At 38.4% G+C, this 22,751-nt stretch overlaps 1 protein-coding gene across 4 annotated transcripts in view; it reads left to right on the top strand.

Annotated features, from left to right (window-relative positions):
• Window positions 1-22,751, top strand: part of LOC123532253 (pre-mRNA-processing factor 40 homolog A-like) — a 71,923-nt gene that overhangs the window by 27,095 nt on the left and 22,077 nt on the right. For all 4 annotated transcript variants that reach the window (XM_053518415.1, XM_053518414.1, XM_053518417.1 and 1 more), the window contains exons 13-20: window positions 6,444-6,552; window positions 7,616-7,766; window positions 8,139-8,387; window positions 10,079-10,170; window positions 12,611-12,727; window positions 16,488-16,544; window positions 17,537-17,617; window positions 20,640-20,816. In XM_053518415.1, the coding sequence (XP_053374390.1) occupies window positions 6,444-6,552; window positions 7,616-7,766; window positions 8,139-8,387; window positions 10,079-10,170; window positions 12,611-12,727; window positions 16,488-16,544; window positions 17,537-17,617; window positions 20,640-20,816 (1,033 nt within the window). The remainder of the gene's footprint in view (window positions 1-6,443; window positions 6,553-7,615; window positions 7,767-8,138; window positions 8,388-10,078; window positions 10,171-12,610; window positions 12,728-16,487; window positions 16,545-17,536; window positions 17,618-20,639; window positions 20,817-22,751) is intronic.

Genomic DNA, 22,751 nt, shown 5'->3' with positions numbered 1-22,751 from the left:
TCTGCGTCCATCCTTCTGTCCGTCCGTCCTTCCGTCTTTCTGTCCTTCCGTCCGTAACAAAATCGTGTCCGGTCCATATCTCCTAAACCCCTTGAAGGATTTTCATGAAACTTGGGTCAAATGATCACCTCATCAAGACGATGTGCAGAACCCATTAGTCAGCCTTGTCGGTTCAAGGTCAAGGTCACAACTCAAGGTCAACTTTGAGCCTGCCATTTTGTGTCCGCTCTATATCTCCTAAACCCCTTGAAGGAATTTTATAAAACTTGGGTCAAATGATCACCTCATCAAGACGATGTGCAGAACCCATGAGTCAGCCATGCCGGCTCAGGGTCAAGGTCACAACTCAAGGTCAAAGGTTTGAGCCTTCCATTTTGTGTCCGCTCTATATCTCTTAAACCCCTTGAAGGAATTTTATAAAACTTGGGTCAAATGATCACCTCATCAAGACGATGTGCAGAACCCATGAGTCAGTCATGCCGGCTCAAGGTCAAGGTCACAACTTAGGATCAAAGGTTTGAACCTTCCATTTTGTGTCCGCTCTATATCTCCTAAACCCCTTGAAGGATTTTCATCAAACTTGGGTCAAATGATCACCTCATCAAGACGATGTGCAGAACTTATGAGTCAGCCATGTCAGGTCAAGGTCACAACTGAAGGTCAAAAGTTTGAGCCTTCCATTTCGTGTCCGCTCTATATCTCCTAAATCCCTTGAAGGAATTTTATAAAACTTGGGTCAAATGATAACCTCATCAGAACGATGTGCAGAAATTATGAGTCAACCATGCCAGCTCAAGGTCAAGGTCACAACTAAGGTTCGAAGGTTTGAGCCTTCCATTTGGTGTCCACTCTGTATCTCCTTAACCCCTTGAAGGATTTTCATCAAATTTGGGTCTAATGATCACCTCATCAAGAACTCTTGAGTCAGCCATGTCAACTCAAGGTAAGGTCACAACTGAAGGTCAAAGGTTTCAGCTCTGTATCTCCTAAACCCTTTGAAGGATTTTCATGAAACTTTGGTCAAATGATCACCTCATCAAGACGTTGTGCAGAATTCATGAGTCAGCCATGTCAGTTCAAGGTCAAGGTCACAGCTAAAATCAAAGGTTTTACCCTTTCACTATCCATAGCAGTGGCGGGGGATTTAGCTGTCTTTTAGACTGCTTTGTTCATCTGTCCGTCTGTTTGTCCGTCCGTACGAGGTTTACCAAATGGGACCGTTTCGTCTAGCATCAATACCTCTTACTAGAATGACTCGATACTAATGCAGATGTAACCTGTGACCATTCCTCATCTTCAGACATCACCTGACCTCAGTTTGACCTTGAACTTGACCTCGTTTTGGACTTAGGTTGCTTTGTATCGACAAGGATGCCACCGGGGGCATCAAGCTTTTATTGAACGCAGCTTCTTGTTTAATGATTAAGATAGAATTAAACAGATTTTAAATTCTTGCAACTGCCAGAGATGGTGGAATTCCTGGAAGAGTGACCTTTCCTCAAGGGAAACAACTATGAGAAGCACTTGAATATTAAGGCTTGTGGATTCATTCCCCTTTGCTATACCCACGAAAGAAAATTATACTACTGACAGATTTATTCCCCTTTATTTTAACAAGCAACCCCTATTGTTCTGCAAAATCAAACTGCATAATTGTTTGCAGGGTTTATTGTTGATTGTTGTGGATTTCATGGTTGAATCAATCAGCAAAATTATTTCCCATTCCCTATTATGAAAATCTAGTCACTTTATTCCATAAAATGTAGAATCTACAAACTTAGGTACCCACAGAATTGCTGTTTTGGTCAAAACAATGAAATTTCAAGCTGATGAAATTAAGTCATTTTTAGCTCACTTGTCACAAAGTGACAAGGTGAGCTTTTGTGATCGCGCGGCGTCCGTCGTCCGTCGTCTGTGCGTGCGTCCGTGCGTCCATAAACTTTTGCTTGTGACCACTCTAGAGGTCACATTTTTCATGGGATCTTTATGAAATTTGGTCAGAATGTTCAGCTTGATGATATCTAGGTCAAGTTCGAAACTGGGTCACATGCCATCAAAAACTAGGTCAGTAGGTCTAAAAATAGAAAAACCTTGTGACCTCTCTAGAGGCCATATATTTCACAAGATCTTCATGAAAATTGGTCAGAATGTTCATCTTGATGATATCTAGGTCAAGTTTGAAACTGGGTCACGTGGGTCAAAAACTAGGTCAGTAGGTCTAAAAATAGAAAAACCTTGTGACCTCTCTAGAGGCCATATTTTTCATGAGATCTTCATGAATATTGGTCAGAATGTTCACCTTGATGATATCTAGGTCAAGTTCGAAACTGGGTCACATGGGGTCAAAAACTAGGTCATTAGGTCTAAAAATAGAAAAACCTTGTGACCTCTCTAGAGGCCATATTTCTCAATGGATCTTCATGAAAATTGGTCAGAATGTTCACCTTGATGATATCTAGGTCAAGTTCGAAACTGGGTCACGTGGGGGTAAAAACTAGGTCAGTAGATCTAAAAATAGAAAAACCTTGTGACCTCTCTAGAGGCCATATTTTTCATGAGATCTTCATGAATATTGGTCAGAATGTTCACCTTGATGATATCTAGTTCAAGTTCGATACTGGGTCATGTGGGATCAAAAACTAGGTCAGTAGGTCTAAAAATAGAAAAACCTTGTGACCTCTCTAGAGGCCATATTTCTCAATGGATCTTCATGAAAATTGGTCAGAATGTTCACCTTGATGATGTCTAAGTCAAGTTTGAAACTGGTCACCTGCGGTCAAAACTAGGTCAGTAGGTCTAAAAATAGAAAAACCTTGTGACCTCTCTAGAGGCCATATTTTTCAATGGATCTTCAGGAAAATTGGTCAGAATGTTTACCTTGATGATATCTAGATCAAGTTCGAAACTGGGTCACGTGGGGTTAAAAACTAGGTCAGTAGATCTAAAAATAGAAAAACCGTGTGACCTCTCTAGAGGCCATATTTTTCATGAGATCTTCATGAATATTGGTCAGAATGTTCACCTTGATGATATCTAGGTCAGGTTCGAAACTGGGTCACGTGGGGTCAAAAACTAGGTCAGTAGGTCTAAAAATAGAAAAACCTTGTGACCTCTCTAGAGGCCATATTTCTCAATGGATCTTCATGAAAACTGGTGAGAATGTTCAGCTTGATGATATCTAGGTCAGGTTCGTAACTGGGTCATGTGCGATCAAAAACTAGGTCAGTAGGTTGAAAAATAGAAAAACCTTGTGACCTCTCTAGAGGCCATATTTTTCACAAGATCTTCATGATTGAAAATTGGTGAGAATGTTCACCTTGCTGATATCTAGGTCAAGTTTAAAAGTGGGTCACGTGCCTTCAAAAACTAGGTCATTATGTCAAATAATAGAAAAACCTTGTGACCTCTCTAGAGGCCATATTTTTCAATGGATCTTCAGGAAAATTGGTCAGAATGTTTACCTTGATGATATCTAGATCAAGTTCGAAACTGGGTCACGTGGGGTTAAAAACTAGGTCAGTAGATCTAAAAATAGAAAAACCGTGTGACCTCTCTAGAGGCCATATTTTTCATGAGATCTTCATGAATATTGGTCAGAATGTTCACCTTGATGATATCTAGGTCAGGTTCGAAACTGGGTCACGTGGGGTCAAAAACTAGGTCAGTAGGTCTAAAAATAGAAAAACCTTGTGACCTCTCTAGAGGCCATATTTCTCAATGGATCTTCATGAAAACTGGTGAGAATGTTCAGCTTGATGATATCTAGGTCAGGTTCGTAACTGGGTCATGTGCGATCAAAAACTAGGTCAGTAGGTCGAAAAATAGGAAAACCTTGTGACCTCTCTAGAGGCCATATTTTTCACAAGATCTTCATGATTGAAAATTGGTGAGAATGTTCACCTTGCTGATATCTAGGTCAAGTTTAAAAGTGGGTCACGTGCCTTCAAAAACTAGGTCATTATGTCAAATAATAGAAAAACCTTGTGACCTCTCTAGAGGCCATATTTCTCAATGGATCTTCATGAAAATTGGTCAGAATGTTCAGTTTGATGATATCTAGGTCAAGTTCGAAACTGGGTCACGTGGGGGTAAAAACTAGGTCAGTAGATCTAAAAATAGAAAAACCTTGTGACCTCTCTAGAGGCCATATTTTTCATGAGATCTTCATGAATATTGGTCAGAATGTTCACCTTGATGATATCTAGTTCAAGTTCGATACTGGGTCATGTGGGATCAAAAACTAGGTCAGTAGGTCTAAAAATAGAAAAACCTTGTGACCTCTCTAGAGGCCATATTTCTCAATGGATCTTCATGAAAATTGGTCAGAATGTTCACCTTGATGATGTCTAAGTCAAGTTTGAAACTGGGTCACCTGCGGTCAAAAACTAGGTCAGTAGGTCTAAAAATAGAAAAACCTTGTGACCTCTCTAGAGGCCATATTTTTCAATGGATCTTCAGGAAAATTGGTCAGAATGTTTACCTTGATGATATCTAGATCAAGTTCGAAACTGGGTCACGTGGGGTTAAAAACTAGGTCAGTAGATCTAAAAATAGAAAAACCGTGTGACCTCTCTAGAGGCCATATTTTTCATGAGATCTTCATGAATATTGGTCAGAATGTTCACCTTGATGATATCTAGGTCAGGTTCGAAACTGGGTCACGTGGGGTCAAAAACTAGGTCAGTAGGTCTAAAAATAGAAAAACCTTGTGACCTCTCTAGAGGCCATATTTCTCAATGGATCTTCATGAAAACTGGTGAGAATGTTCAGCTTGATGATATCTAGGTCAGGTTCGTAACTGGGTCATGTGCGATCAAAAACTAGGTCAGTAGGTCGAAAAATAGAAAAACCTTGTGACCTCTCTAGAGGCCATATTTTTCACAAGATCTTCATGATTGAAAATTGGTGAGAATGTTCACCTTGCTGATATCTAGGTCAAGTTTAAAAGTGGGTCACGTGCCTTCAAAAACTAGGTCATTATGTCAAATAATAGAAAAACCTTGTGACCTCTCTAGAGGCCATATTTTTCAATGGATCTTCAGGAAAATTGGTCAGAATGTTTACCTTGATGATATCTAGATCAAGTTCGAAACTGGTCACGTGGGGTTAAAAACTAGGTCAGTAGATCTAAAAATAGAAAAACCGTGTGACCTCTCTAGAGGCCATATTTTTCATGAGATCTTCATGAATATTGGTCAGAATGTTCACCTTGATGATATCTAGGTCAGGTTCGAAACTGGGTCACGTGGGTCAAAAACTAGGTCAGTAGGTCTAAAAATAGAAAAACCTTGTGACCTCTCTAGAGGCCATATTTTTCAATGGATCTTCATGAAAACTGGTGAGAATGTTCAGCTTGATGGTATCTAGGTCAGGTTCGTAACTGGGTCATGTGCGATCAAAAACTAGGTCAGTAGGTCGAAAAATAGGAAAACCTTGTGACCTCTCTAGAGGCCATATTTTTCACAAGATCTTCATGATTGAAAATTGGTGAGAATGTTCACCTTGCTGATATCTAGGTCAAGTTTAAAAGTGGGTCACGTGCCTTCAAAAACTAGGTCATTATGTCAAATAATAGAAAAACCTTGTGACCTCTCTAGAGGCCATATTTTTCAATGGATCTTCATGAAAATTGGTCAGAATTTTTTATCTTGATGATATCTAGGTCACATGTGCTCAAAAACTAGGTCACTATGTCAAATAATAGAAATAACGACGTCATACTCAGTTCAACACTGGGTCATGTGGGGATAGGTGAGCGATTCAGGACCATCATGGTCCTCTTGTTTTTATAGGTACAGCAAATATTTTAAGACTATAGTTTTCGCATTGTTTTATTTTATTAACATTTCCGCCTCCTGGCCTTTATCAAAATTTTATCATTTTGATAAAGGCCATGTTGCCAAAACATCAGTAAAATAGAACAGAGTGAAAACTAGAGTCTTCGAACATTCGATATCCCTTTGGTTAAAACCAGTGTCACAAAGTTTTGGAAACATTTTAGATAGTTTTAATGAAGTTACACATGCATCTGTCTGAACTATTGGGCAAGCTTTTTATACAGCTGAAATAGACATCAGAAATGTTCATTCAGTTCACTTAGTTTATCAATAGATTACTTTATGAAATACATATCAGGGGCCTCCGTGGCCGAGTGATTAAGGTCGCTGACTTCAAATCACTTGCCCCTCACTGATGTGGGTTCGAGCCTCACTCGGGGCGTTGGACTCTTCATGAGAGGAAGCCATCCGGCTGGCTTACGGAAGATCGATGGTTCTACCCAGGTGCCCGCTCATGATGAAATAATGCACGGATGGGCACATGGGGTCTTCCACCACCATCAAAGCTGGAAAGTTGACATATGACATATAATTGTGTTGATGCGACGTTAAACCCAACTAAATAAATAGATGTAATACTAATCAATATTATTTCCATTATTTCAGGAAGGCAGACAGTTTATTCTCAGACTATGATGAATGGCAAGCTGTGAATGACAGGGACAGGCGTGAACTTTTCGATGATGTTGTACATATGCTTGAGAAACGAGAAAAGGTTTGTCAGTTTTATCTTATTGCAGATTTCTACATGAAACCGTGGCCATTACTCCGTTAATGTCTTGCATGTTGTAATTATAGCTTATTTATTCCAAGAATCAGGAGGGATTTTGTCCTCACTGGCATCTGTGTCAGCATTACAGTAAGGTTTTATGGCAAGATTTCTTAATTTCACTACATCTTCTTCACTGCTGGGCAGATATCTTTGGATTTAGAGTCAGATACCTCAAAGTGCGATGTCACTGGGGTCAGATTTTATAAAAGTGTTGGTTACAGTTTAATGGCAAGCTTTACAACTTCACTTATATTTCATAATATTTCTAATTACTGGTATCCTTATACCCCCACTCCTAATCATCCAACCCCATCTTCAGATCTTTCCTCAAACCCACCTGCCCCTCCATCCCCACCGCCTACCTGTTGTATTGTTCTTAGATTCCCTCATACACCCACTGCACTAATGTCTATTCACTATCCTTCTGTTATCATATGAAGTAAGTGCATTCTAACAAGTCTAGTCATTTACGAGACAGGGCACTTGTAGTGAATTTTTTTGGAGTCTCTGCAAATTTTCATGGCATTTGAGTTAAAATCCGGTAAGAAGATCCTTTGGAAGCTCAGTATGCAGTCAAGCAAAATAATAGCACTGTTTGGTTGAGTCTGTCAATTATACAAATATGATATGTAGTTTTAAAATACCTGTTTGTTCTGTACCGAAGCATAATATTTAATGAAATATCCAACATGGCCACTACCCCAGGAAAATATTTTGGACTGTACTTCAAACACCAATGGTATTAGTGTATATGATAAGAGAGAACTTTCATATTAGTATTAGATAGACTTGTTATTGTTTCCCTTTACTTTAAAGGTGGAATTTACTGTACTTTACTAACTTTCAGGAGATGCAAAAAACTGTTTCGAAAACAATGAATATAGTGATTTTAGTTCCTTTTAAAAAACCTATATGCTTGAAAAAAAATGCAGTCATGATTTATATGTATACATTTAATTTTCAGTCTGTGAGGAACTAAATTAATTTACATTTGTGTATTTCATAGGAAGATGCAAAAACACTTCGAAAGCGAAATATCAAAGTCTTCAACGAGATTTTGGATAGCATGCCAAGTTTAACTAACAGTACAACATGGTCGGAAGCACAACAAATGTTACTGGACAACCCAAGGTTTACAGAGGATCCAGATTTACAAAGTAAGTTTGCATTTTTTAATTGAGTTTGTAATATTAACTTTCCTGCATTGATTTCAACTTGGCTTGGTATGTTTTCTTATACACACTTATTAGATGGCTTTTCAGACAATAGTTTTGACTTAAGACCGGCAAACCATTCAATAAATGTTTTAATACATGAAATCGGAAATTCTAAAATGATTTTTTCTTAAAGTTTGATGTTAGTTTAGCAAAATTTAGTGTTGAACTAGACCTGTCAACAGCACATGTATGAACTGGCAATTTATGTAGGGAAAAGTATGTTCACTTATACTGATATGTTATAGAAATACTGTTTAGAGGGCCTCCCTGGCCAAGTATAACTATATAATGACTGAATATTTATATGTAAAGACATGGACAAGGAGGATGCCCTGGTTTGTTTTGAGGATCACATCAGAATGTTGGAGCAGGAGAATGATGATGAGAAGGAACGTGAGCGGCGGAGAATTAAACGACAGCAACGCAAGAATAGGGAAGGGTTTCTTGTACTTCTTGACGAGTTACACGAGCAAGGGCGGCTAAATTCAATGTCTCTTTGGATGGATTTATTTCATATCATCAGCAGTGATATAAGGTTTCAGCATATGCTAGGACAGCCAGGCAAGTACCAGTTTTCCTTGAGTCTGTTTGATCTGTTATTTGAGAACATTAACGAGCTTTTGCTTGAGATAATGCTCATTTAAATATTTGACATCTTCCTTAGAGAATGTATTTACTAGAAAAAAATCAGTTACAAATTTTTAATAGTTTCTTATGTTTTCTTTTTTGAAGAAAGTAAATTATAGAATTTTCTTATATATTATATACTTTCCTTTTCAGATGTTTAGTACCAGATAGAATTACTTCATTTCAAATAATTACATAAGATAAATTTGAATTTGATGCTGTGAGCAGTTAATTAATAAAAATGTACTGACTTATATCCTAATGATATTGTCACTTATTAGTAGCTAAAGGGAGAAAAATGAGCATTTTTTATGCCTCCGAAGGGAGGCATATAGTTTTTGAACCATCTGTCTGTCTGTCTGTCAGTCTGTCGGTCTGTCCGCAATTTTCGTGTCCGGTCCATATCTTTGTCATCGATGGATGGATTATCAAATAACTTGGCATGAATGTGTACCACAGTAAGACGACGTGCATTGCGCAAGACCCAGGTCCGTAGCTCAAAGGTCAAGGTCACACTTAGACGTTAAAGGATAGTGCATTGATGGGCGTGTCCGGTCCATATCTTTGTCATCGATGGAGGATTTTCAAATAACTTGGCATGAAGGTGTACCACAGTAAGTCCACATGCAGTGCGCAAGACCCAGGTCCGTAGCTCAAAGGTCAAGGTCCTACTTAGACGTTAAAGGATAGTGCATTGATGGGCGTGTCCGGTCCATATCTTTGTCATCGTTGGATGGATTTTCAAATAACTTGGCATGAATGTGTGCCACAATAAGACGACGTGTCACACGCAAGACCCAGGTCCGTAGCTCAAAGGTCAAGGTCACACTTAGATGTTAAAGATCATTTTTCATGATAGTGCATTGATGGGCATGTCCGGTCCTTATCTTTGTCATTCATGCATGGATTTTAAAATAACTGTGCATGAATGTGTGACACAGTAAGACGATGTGTCGCGCGCAAGACCCAGCTCCGTAGGTCAAAGGTCCTAAACTCTAACATCGGCCATAACTATTCATTCAAAGTGCCATCGGGGGCATGTGTCATCCTACGGAGACAGCTCTTGTTCTCTCCTAAACTGCAGAAAACTTCCAGGAGAAAAATGAATAATGACTACTGCTACTTTAGACAATAAAACCTTTAAGATTATATTAGAGTTGCTGAGAGTTTGAAAAAATCTCATAATTTATGCGTTTTGTCTAACTGTATTATACATGCACTAAGCAAATATTGCCAAATAAACCAAAATTGTTAAGCTGCCAAACAAAAATATTGGTAGCCCAGTCAATTTACAATTTTCTTTGCACAGAGAAGTTTACATATCTGGACATAATATTGAATTTTCAAAAGATATCTCAAAAATATCCTACTACCACTCCAAAGATCTTTACAATGATGTATAACTTATATCAGAATCTTGTATAGTAAAGCTACAATTCATTAAAAGCACTGTTAACAGATTATGTGGTGTATTCTTATGTTATTGTTTATATACTTCACATACAGAAATATTTCAAGACTATGCAAAAAACTTTTGGGTCAGAAGTTATCACAACATTATTGGATTTCACATTATTATTTGGAAAATTTAGTTGAAAGGTAATTATGAACACAATCTATTCCAGGTTCTACCCCATTGGATCTGTTCAAGTTTTATGTAGAGGATTTGAAAGCAAGGTTCCATGATGAGAAAAAGATTGTTAAAGAAATACTGAGGGTAAGATTATAGAGACAGATTTTTATATAGAGGGCAAAATTAAATTTTAAAGTGTATAGAAGGGAAGGAATAATATGTGAAATACTTTTTCATTTCTGCAGGTGAGGTAAGGTAGAGGCATTGAAGATAAGATAGTATCTGAATGCTAATAGTAAAACAATATTATACCAATAACATAATAGGGTGTCTGAAATGCTAACAGTTATCCAAGTTTATACCTTAAAATCTAGTCAGTTTGTGACATGCTATGAGTAAGACAAGTTGATATCTGGAAGGCTAGACAACGTCTAAAATGCTTTGAGTAAGGCAAACTTTATATCTAGAAGGCAAGGCAAGAGTCTAAACTGCTAAGAGTGAGATAAGTTTCTATCTAAAAGGCAAGACAGTGTTTGAAATGCTATACCTAGAAGGCCCTATAGGCAGTATCTGAAATGATACAGTCAGACAAGTTAATACCTAGAAGGCCCTATAGGCAGTGTCTGAAATGATACAGTCAGACAAGTTAATACCTAGAAAGAATGATAGAGTAAGACAAGCCTATATAGTATTCATCGACAGTCTATTAGACACCATTGACAATTCACAAAATTCCATGACATTGCATGGAACAAGATATGGCTGCCCTATGCATGGCTATGATATGGTACTAATATCTTATAGTAAATTGGGACTAGATAATCTTATGAACATATGTTATGATAACTCGAAGAAAGAACGCTATCAATATAATGCTAGAAAAAGTAACATTATTGTTTTTGACGAGACACATGCCTCCTTTCGAAACACTTCCCATAAATGGTGCCCAGGTCCCGATCAAGTCAATGACACGGAAACTTACGCTCATCTAGGGGTAGTGTGCAACAAACATATGGATACTCGTATGCCTAGTATATGAACCCTTTTGATCTTGGGGCCATTCTTTCAGATGTCAGGGTCAGAGGGGCCAGAACATGGAAAACTGTTTCCAATCCATAACTTGAGAACATATCGACCAGAACATTGAAACTTCATGGGATGATTGGGCATGCGGAGTAGATGATCCCTATTGCATTTCAATCACTAAGCCAACCATCAGTGTCTCTTTGACTTTCACTCCTGTCCCATATTGACTTCTTGCCTATTACTACTATGCTTTTGGGGAAACATGTGCTTTTGTACCAAAGCATCGCCGAGTTACTTCCTACTTTGGGTTTAAAAGTCATTCATATAGAAGTCTTTCATGTGAGGAAGTTATCAAGCTGACTTGGCAGAGGATGGCAGTACTTCCTCACATGGTCAAAATGTGTATATGAGAGCTAAATTATGTCATTGTGACTTAAAATCAAACATAACAATCTAGAGTTAAGAGTGTTTGAGAGACTAAATGTTGAGTTGCTGAGGGAATTTCAGGATTCGAAGGATGATTTAAAATTTTACAATACTAAGGCTTAAAATACTGAGGACACATTTGAGTATGCCATAATTTATTTTAAAAGTTTTTTCAACTCCTCTGATTAGGATATAACCAGTGTAACAGTAGTTATGTCCATTCCCCCTGGCAACATTATGTTGATTTGTTCATCCATATAATGATTAGTCCATCTGTCTTTGTTATTGTGTTTCAATTACAGTTTTTGTGAACATTTGTGAACATTACTCTTGACCAGGCATGGGGTCACTCAACCAGACATTGGGTCAGTTACTTGCAAAAGTGATCAGCTGAAATAATGATTTCTTTTGCCATTCACAGTAATTGATTACTTCATGTTTGTTAGAATGGCAGTCTTCTGTATTTTATGTGTTTTATCACTATTACAATAATTATGCTGGATGTGAACATTGATGAGACTGTGGTAGAATAAAAATATATTACCAATTATTTAAATATCTAGTAGGTACAAGATAAAATACAGACTAAAAGTAATCTTAAAGTAATCACAAAATAATCATGATTACAGACTATTTTTGCCTTTAGTCACCTAAATTATGACTAGAGTCATCAGACAAAATGCATGATTAATGATTCTGATTGCTGAGAAATATCGATCAGTTATTAATCATTATGATTACATTAAACTTTGGTGTTTAACTTGACACATTTCTCAGGCAAGAAGGAACATGTAACAATTATGAGGACTGCCAGGGATACAATATTTGAAAAAAAACCCCCAAAAACTCAATTGTAAAATGCTTTAAGAAGTACTAATTCATGTCTAGTTGTATATGTACTGCTTGTAGAAAAATTTTCGCAAAGGTTTAAATTTTGCTATATTCGCGAGGTCCTACAAATTAATCCTTGCGTAAATATTCACCATTAGTATAATTCAGATTACCATTTTTACAATTTCGCAAATATTAAACCTCGCGAACATACTCAAAATTTAAAATTTGCGAGATTTTGACCCAGTGAAAATATGTGCTTTTACAGTATGCAATGAAAGTAAAATGCTATACATTTCAGGATAGAGGATTTATGATAGAGGTGAACACAACGTTTGAGGAGTTCTCCAACATGATCTCAGATGATAAACGGGCTAACACACTGGATACAGGCAACATTAAACTCACATACAACAGTGTAAGTTCAGTGATTATTGTAAATTTTCAAAGGTATAGGGGCCTCCGTAGCCGAGTGGTTAAAGAGGCACCACAAAATAACTGTATTCTTTTATATTTCCATGATGGTAATTATACATGCTTTGCATTAAGAAAATGAGAAATAACAAGTATTTAGTTACAAATTGACAGAGACATATACAAGGCCAAGACAGTGAGTTTAATGTCTAAATATATTATCAAATTAATGTAGTATTGTGCAGAGTACTTCATGTATTAAGGTGAGTTTAAACCACACTGTTTCTACAGTGTAAGATATTTATGTCTCCCACCACACAGTGGTGTGGGAGACATTGATTTACTCCAGTCTGTGTGTGTGTGTGTCTGTCACAAAGCTTGTCCGCACTGTAAGTCGAACATTTCTCATCCGATTTTCACCAAATTTGAACAAAATGTGTTTGATCATAAGACCTCGGCCAAGTTCGATAACTAGCCAAATCGGTCCAAGCATCTTGGAGTTATGGCCCTTGAATTATCAAAAATCGGTCTTTAAACTCTTGTCCGCACTCTAATTCGAATATTTCTCATCCAATCTTCACCAAACTTAAACAAAATGTGTTTGACCATGAGACCCCAGCCAGGTTCGATAACTAGCCAAATCGGTCCAGGTATTTTGGAGTTACGGCCCATGAATTATCGAAAACTTGGCCTATTTACTCATGTCCGCACTCTTAATCAAACATTTCTCATCCAATCTTCACCAAACTTGAACAAAATGTGTTTGACCATGAGACCGCAGCCAAGTTCGATAACTAGCCAAATCGGTCCAGGCATTTTGGAGTTACGGCCCTTGAATTATCGAAAAATCAGCCTTTTTACTCTTGTCCGCACTCTAAGTCGAACATTTCTCATCCGATCTTCACCAAACTTGAACAAAATGTGTTTGACCATGAGACCTCGGCCAAGTTCGATAACTAGCCAAATCGGTCCAGGCATTTTAGAGTTACGGCCCTTGAATTACCGAAAAAATCCGTCTGTTTACTCTTGTCCGCTCTCTAAGTCGCACATTTCTCATCCGATCTTCACCGAACTTGAACAAAATGTGTTTGGCCATAAGACCTTACCCAAGTTCGATAACTAGCCAAATCCGCCCAGGCACTTTTGATTTATGGCCCTTGAATTACTGATTGGATCCACTCATCCAGACCATCTAATTGGATCCACTCGTCTAAAACATCTAGAGAAACTAACATTTTTCATAGGGGCAGTTGTGGGAGACATGCGCTTTTCTCAAATTATTCTATGTTTATAAAACTGTACTGAAAAGAGAATGACTAAGTTTTGCAGGTGACGTTGTGAAAACATTAATTTAGGGAGGGCCTAAATTGTCCACTTGTCATCTTATAGAATAGCTGTATTATACCAGTATTATCAGAATGATTTGCACGAAGCTCATGTGGGAAGAAAAAGTAGGTCACTAGGTCGTGGCGGGTCTTTAAGGTCACTGACTTCAAATCAATTGACTCTCATCAATGTGGGTTCGAGCATCGCTTAGGGCATTGAATTCTTGTAAGGAAGCCATCCAGCTGGCTTACAGAAGGTTGGTGGTTCTACCTAGGTGCCCAGTTGTGATGAAATAATGCATGGAGGGGCACCTGGGGTCTTCCTCCACCATCAAAGCTTGAAAGTTGCCATATGACCATATGTTCAGTGATTATTTTGAATTTTCAAAACTACAGCATACAGCCGTTAAAGTCTCAGCAGTGTAAGTTCAGCGATTATTGTAATTTTAAAATCTGTATCAGACATTAATGTCACATACAACAGTGTAAGTTCAGTGACTACCAGCTGTACCAGCTGTACCAGAAACTAGCTCATTTTGTGTAATACAAGAATACAGTACAAACTTGTAGAAGAAACCACTAGGAAGACTTAAATGTCGGGGCTTCAGTGGCCGAGTGGTTAAGGTTGCTACCTTCGAATCATTTGCCCCTCACTGATGTGGGTTCAAGCCTCACTCGGGGCATTGAATTCTTCATGTGAGGAAGCCATTCAGCTTGCTTACCGAAAGTTGGTGGTTCCCCCCTTTCGGCCGCCCATGAAATAATGCACAGAGGGGCATCTGGGGTCTTTCTCCACCATCAAAGCTGGAAGGTCGCCATAAGACCTAAATTGTGTCGGTGCAATGTTAAACCCAATTAACAAAGGTTATATTGTATCAAATAGGTGTACATACTAGAGGTCAATGGATTACACCTGATTATACCTATGCACCTGTATATGACACTGAGTGAAAGAAACAGTGAGCTACTGTGTGTCTGTAAGTCATTTCATTCAAAAGTCAATTTTCTCATTGTTTTTAATATATAAAGTGTATTGTGTGCACATAACGTTATATCTGAATGTCCTTATTCATCAACTTTTAAAGTCTGATGTAAAAAACAAGTTTTATTAGCTGGACTATTCGAAGAATAGTCTAGCTATTCTACTCACCCTGGCGTCGGCGTCGGCGTCGCACCTTGGTTAAGTTTTTGCATGCAAGTACATACAGCTATCATGTAAAGGTATATAGCTTTGAAACTTATTTATTCTTTTTCTAGGTCAATTACCAACCTCACTGGGTCAAGTTCCATAACTCTAACATGTATTTTGAGCAAATTATGCCCCCTTTTGGACTTAGAAAATTCTGGTTAAAGTTTTACATGCAAGTTACTATCGCCAAAACTAATGCAAATATTGAATTGAAACTTCACATGTGTCTTCGGGGTTATAAAACTAGTTGATAGCACCAAGTCCCGTAACTCTGACCTTCATTTTGGCCAAATTATGCCCCCTTTTGGACTTAGAAAATTCTGGTTAAAGTTTTGCGTGCAAGTACATACAGCTATTACTAAAAGGCATATAGATTTGAAACTTATTTTTTCTTTTTCTAGATCAATTACCTACCTCACTGGGTCAAGTCCCATAACTCTGACATGTATTTTGGCCGAATTATGCCCCCTTTTGGACTTAGAAAATCCTGGTTAAAGTTTTACATGCAAGTTACTATCTCCAAAACTAATGCAGATATTAAATTGAAACTTCACATGTGTCTTCGGGGTTATAAAACTAGCTGATAGAATCAAGTCCCATAACTCTGATATGCATTTTGGGCAAATTATGCCCCCTTTTGGACTTAGAAAATCCTGGTTAAAGTTTTACATGCAAGTTACTATCTCCAAAACTAATGCAGATATTAAATTGAAACTTCAAGTGTGTCTTCGGGGTTATAAAACTAGTTGATAGAATCAAGTCCCATAACTCTGACATGTATTTTGGGCAAGTTATGCCCCCTTTTGAACTTAGAAAAATCCTGGTTAAAGTTTTGCGTGCATGTACATACAGCTATTACCAAAAGGCATACAGCTTTGAAACTTATTTATTCTTTTTCTATGCCAACTACGAACCTCACTGGGTCAAGTTCCATAACTCCTAACATGTATTTTGAGCAAATTATGCCCTCTTTTGGACTTAGAAAATTCTGGTTAAAGTTTTACATTCAAGTTACTATCTCCAAAACTAATGCAGATATTGAATTGAAACTTAACACGTTTCTTCGGGGTTATAAAACTAGTTGATAGCATCAAGTCCCATAACTCTGATATGCATTTTGGTCAAATTATGTCCCCTTTCAAACTTAAAACTCTTTTGAGTAATAATTTCCTGCTTCTGTGACATATTTCGAATAGTCGAGCTTGGCTGTCTTACGGACAGCTCTTGTTTACTTAATTCGTTGATTTCAGTTGATTGAAAAAGCTGAAGCAAGGGAAAAAGAACGCTTAAAAGAAGAGGCAAGAAAGGTAAGAACTTCATTACTATTTACCCAAGGTTTGGTAAAATTGGTGATAATGGCATTTCCGTCTAATCCGAAATTTAGTCTCCCATGCATTCTCATGATTTCACAGTATGGTTGTTGTTTACCGACTTTTGAAATGAAATTTACGTGAAGAATGCCTGGCTACATGTTCACAAAACATTTTTCAGTCTCAGCTGAGTTTGAGGATGAAAATTTGACAGCAAATTTACTACTACTTTAAGATTTAAATTCCAATTGAGACTGATTGTCAATACTGAATAATCACTTGAAGTCATTTACTTAACAATTAATTTTAAACATGCAATTTAGATATAAATGCAAGTAAAATTTCATTATCAAACAGTTCAGACTAAAAAAGTTTTTGTGAACACGAGGCCTGCTATACAAAACTTCAGTGTTTCAAATACTTTGTGTGTACATTTATATATCCATCATTTTAGTTGCATACTTGAAACTTCTACAGACAGTTTACTTGAAGTCCATTCTGACTTCTTTTAAATCATTATGTCTCCCCCATAGGTCCGTGAGACATATTGTTTTTGCTGTCGCTGTCTGTCCATCCATCCGTCCACATTAAGCTTGTCCGGCTTTCACAGGTTAAACTGCTGGCCGGATTTCGATGAAACTTCGCAGAAGTTATCAGTACAAAGCCTAGTTGTGCATATCACTGGCATGTTTAGAAAAAACTTGTCCGGCTTTCGCAGGTCAAACTGATGGACAGATTTCGACAAAACTTCATGGGAGTGAACAGTACCAAGCCTAGTTGTGCATTTTGCTGACATGTTCCGCTTTGCTGCACAAAATGGCCACCAGAGCTAAAGGTATACGTATGGGGGAGACATATGATTTGGTGACAAAAACACCTTCTAGTTTAAAATATTAAAGGTGAATATGCTAATATATTGCACAGCAGGAAGTTATAGGCATCAGTGTTTATTATGCAAAAGGTTTACTTCATTCTTTCTTTTGTTGCAGTTGCGGAAGTTGGAAACAGCTTTTAAGAATATGTTACAGGAGGCCAGCCCTCAGATAGAGCAGGATAATAAATGGGAAGATGTAAGTTTGTATTGCCTCTGTCTTATGAATTGCTTTTAAGGTACAGTGTCATATCTTATGTCATATGACATACCTTTACTTGTGTTTTTATTTTATCTCTTTACTAAGTGTTCAGGTTGCTACGGGCCACAATTACCAATTGGTCAGGTTGCTACGGGCCACAATTACCAAGTGTTCAGGTTGCTACGGGCCACAATTACCAATTGGTCAGGTTGCTACGGGCCACAATTACCAATTGGTCAGGTTGCTACGGGCCACAATTACCAATTGGTCAGGTTGCTACGGGCCACAATTACCAAGTGTTCAGGTTGCTATGGGCCACAATTACCAATTGGTCAGGTTGCTACGGGCCACAATTACCAAGTGTTCAGGTTGCTACGGGCCACAATTACCAATTGGTCAGGTTGCTACGGGCCAAATTACCAATTGGTCAGGTTGCTACGGGCCACAATTACCAATTGGTCAGGTTGCTACGGGCCACAATTACCAATTGGTCAGGTTGCTACGGGCCACAATTACCAATTGGTCAGGTTGCTACGGGCCACAATTACCAATTGGTCAGGTTGCTACGGGCCACAATTACCAATTGGTCAGGTTGCTACGGGCCACAATTACCAAGTGTTCAGGTTGCTACGGGCCACAATTACCAATTGGTCAGGTTGCTACGGGCCACAATTACCAAGTGTTCAGGTTGCTACGGGCACAATTACCAAGTGTTCAGGTTGCTACGGGCCACAATTACCAATTGGTCAGGTTGCTACGGGCCACAATTACCAATTGGTCAGGTTGCTACGGGCCACAATTACCAATTGGTCAGGTTGCTACGGGCCACAATTACCAATTGGTCAGGTTGCTACGGGCCACAATTACCAATTGGTCAGGTTGCTACGGGCCACAATTACCAAGTGTTCAGGTTGCTACGGGCCACAATTACCAAGTGTTCAGGTTGCTACGGGCCACAATTACCAATTGGTCAGGTTGCTACGGGCCACAATTACCAATTGGTCAGGTTGCTACGGGCCACAATTACCAATTGGTCAGGTTGCTACGGGCCACAATTACCAATTGGTCAGGTTGCTACGGGCCACAATTACCAAGTGTTCAGGTTGCTACGGGCCACAATTACCAAGTGTTCAGGTTGCTACAGGCCACAATTTCCAATTGGTCAGGTTGCTACAGGCCACGGGCCACAATTACCAATTGGTCAGGTTGCTACGGGCCACAATTACCAATTGGTCAGGTTGCTACGGGCCACAATTACCAAGTGTTCAGGTTGCTACGGGCCACAATTACCAAGTGTTCAGGTTGCTACGGGCCACAATTTCCAATTGGTCAGGTTGCTACAGGCCACAATTACCAATTGGTCAGGTTGCTACAGGCCACAATTACCAATTGGTCAGGTTGCTACGGGCCACAATTACCAATTGGTCAGGTTGCTACGGGCCACAATTACCAATTGGTCAGGTTGCTACGGGCCACAATTACCAAGTGTTCAGGTTGCTACGGGCCACAATTACCAAGTGTTCAGGTTGCTACGGGCCACAATTACCAAGTGTTCAGGTTGCTACGGGCCACAATTACCAAGTGTTCAGGTTGCTACGGGCCACAATTACCAATTGGTCAGGTTGCTACGGGCCACAATTACCAATTGGTCAGGTTGCTACGGGCCACAATTACCAATTGGTCAGGTTGCTACGGGCCACAATTACCAATTGGTCAGGTTGCTACGGGCCACAATTACCAATTGGTCAGGTTGCTACGGGCCACAATTCCCAATTGGTCAGGTTGCTACGGGCCACAATTACCAATTGGTCAGGTTGCTACGGGCCACAATTACCAATTGGTCAGGTTGCTAAGGGCCACAATTACCAATTGGTCAGGTTGCTACGGGCCACAATTACCAATTGGTCAGGTTGCTACGGGCCACAATTACCAAGTGTTCAGGTTGCTACAGGCCACAATTACCAATTGGTCAGGTTGCTACGGCTACGGGCCACAATTACCAATTGGTCAGGTTGCTACGGGCCACAATTACCAATTGGTCAGGTTGCTACGGGCCACAATTACCAATTGGTCAGGTTGCTACGGGCCACAATTACCAAGTGTTCAGGTTGCTAAGGGCCACAATTACCAATTGGTCAGGTTGCTAAGGGCCACAATTACCAATTGGTCAGGTTGCTAAGGGCCACAATTACCAATTGGTCAGGTTGCTACGGGCCACAATTACCAATTGGTCAGGTTGCTACGGGCCACAATTACCAATTGGTCAGGTTGCTACGGGCCACAATTACCAATTGGTCAGGTTGCTACGGGCCACAATTACCAATTGGTCAGGTTGCTAAGGGCCACAATTACCAATTGGTCAGGTTGCTAAGGGCCACAATTACCAATTGGTCAGGTTGCTACGGGCCACAATTACCAAGTGTTCAGGTTGCTACGGGCCACAATTACCAATTGGTCAGGTTGCTACGGGCCACATTTACCAATTGGTCAGGTTGCTACGGGCCACAATTACCAATTGGTCAGGTTGCTACGGGCCACAATTACCAATTGGTCAGGTTGCTACGGGCCACAATTACCAAGTGTTCAGGTTGCTAAGGGCCACAATTACCAAGTGATCAGGTTGCTATGGACCACTGTTACCAAGTGGTCAGGTTGCTATGGGTTGCAATTACCATGTGGTCAGGTTGCTCTGGACAGCAATTACTAAGTGGTCAGGTTGTTATGGGCCTCATTTACCAAGAAGCCAGGTTACTGACTTGAAATGAATCACATTTAACTCTTGTTGGCTGGTATTTCATTCAGCGTGAGTCTAGTTATTTCATATGGCACAGCTATCAAGCTCATTTGCTGAAGGTTGATAGTTATACCCAGGTGCCACTTAGTGTCTTTCTCCTCCATTAGTGTTAGATATATGACCTTCATTGTGTTAGATGAAAAACCAGTGACACAAACTTAATTTTGATTTAATTGTCATGACTATACCTTCAGCATAATGCAATATCTTTGTATCATTTGAAAGGTGAGGTCAAGATTTGAGAATGAGAGTGCGTTCGAAGCTATAACTTTGGAGTCAGAACGAATCCGTCTATACAAGGAGTTCCTTGTTGCTGTGGAGGAAGCTTGCATGCATCGACATCCAAAGAAGAGAAAGTCAAAGAAACATAAAAGTAGAAGGTCACGGTCCAGGTCACGATCTGTAAGTCATATTTAGATGTATTGTTGGTATTAATTTTTGATATGAATATTTTATCTTTCTGAAAACCACATTCATGAGGTACACATTTTTGTAGACAGACACCTCTGAGAGGTATTTTTTTTAAATTTAAGGTAGTTTTGCACATTTGGAAAAACCATAAGTGATGGAGTCACATCATCTATCAGTAAAACCTAGAATGTAGCCCAGATTCAGCCTGAAGAAATGTAAAAATCATATCATGAATAAATGGCAACATTTCTGTTAATTGATTAAATATGCAACATTTCAACCTTTTAAACGATTAAAAGTATGACCAAAACTTTGACACATAAAAGTACCTAAATTATGACATAAAATCAGCGTAAAATTAGTGGATCTCTTCGATTATTGTTAAATATTTTTAAAATTTGCACACCTATATTTTTATATGACCAAAAGAAAGACAATATGTCTGTTAACAACTGTGAGAAGTTTCAAGAAAATATACGTTGTGGAATGTTTTCTGCACACAAAAATGTCCCCAAAATTAATTTCCCCATAAACCCTTGATATGAAGATTTGATTTAGGTACACATTTTTCAGATCAGTCTAGAGCAAAAAATTAAACGTATAACAGCCCTACATTTCTATTAGTGGAGTGAATATTACTGTTTTCAGAAATTGCAGTTTAATTAGATTCTACTTTGTAGAAGCAGTTTTGATCTGTACATGCAGAACTATTTTAATTGAATAAAATTGATATTCAGGTTATTTTTCATGAAATATATCTATAATTTATGTGTGATATACTGGTAAAGCCAGTTTGTGAAAGGACTATTTATGAAAAAATCACTTTTGCAACTATTTATTTTCACAAATTTCACTGTCAAACTCAGCTCGGACTAAACATTTTGCAAATTTACTGTTTTAATAGTGGTAAGAAATAACCTGTTTATCCTAGCTCAAAGAGGTGTAATTCTAGACTGAGCTATCAGTGGATTAAACATTTTAGTGTCCCAATAGTGTGCATTGCTAGGGACATTTCAATATGGTTTTCCAAAAGTTCCCTGTACTTTTTGATATTTTCAATAGTCTACACGTAAGAACTGTGGATAACTTGAACCTTTTGCCCATCATCTGCAGGAATGAGTGATCAATGTTATACTATTATTATTTCAGTGATATCAATAGATTAAAAACGATTAAAATAAACCTTGTTAAAATAAACTTCATTAATCTATTTTACCTAATAATGTAACATTTCTGTAATTATAAAAAACTTTTATATTCTTCCCCATTTCAGACCCCAGTATTCCTTGAACATATTTCATTTAGCCCTGGGAGCAAAAATGTAACAATTACATTATAAAAGTACAGACATTTTGTCCATTTGTCATTGGAATTTAATTTAACCTCCTAAATTTATTTGTTTGTAGGAAATGATGTATGAGTTTAAAGTCTGGGTTACAGCTTTAAACAGAAAATGAAATTAGTTTTTAAATAGATTTCCAAACAAAACAGATTAACACCTCATATCAAGTAAATTGCATTGACATATTTTGTAGATTTTTATGTAAAATTTGTACTTTTAACAGTAACAAATTACAGTAACTTTTTTAATACCTCTGGAAGCAAAGGAGATGGGGAAGTGGGGGGGGGGGGGGGTGTAGAAAGGAATTGTGAAAAAATGGTACAAACTTCTTCAACTATTTTAAAGGAATCACTTTGAAACATGGCACAGACAAACACCATGAAGCATAAATGTGCACTTATTTTCAGGGCTTGTCTAAACATTGCAGAGTTAGAGATCCTTACTTCCTGTGTTAATGCTATATTGCAGGGTACCAGTCACATTCAATGATATCTCTACTGGTTTTACTGAAATAACAGTTAAATGTCTCACTTTTCTTTTTTAATTTTTACCATTCATTAACGTAACTTTGTCACATGTTTGAC

This window comes from Mercenaria mercenaria, chromosome 11 (assembly GCF_021730395.1).
Source record: "Mercenaria mercenaria strain notata chromosome 11, MADL_Memer_1, whole genome shotgun sequence".
NCBI lineage: Eukaryota > Metazoa > Mollusca > Bivalvia > Venerida > Veneridae > Mercenaria > Mercenaria mercenaria.
The sequence above is the reverse complement of the archived record's forward strand: the minus strand, read 5'-3'. Positions and strand labels throughout refer to the sequence as shown.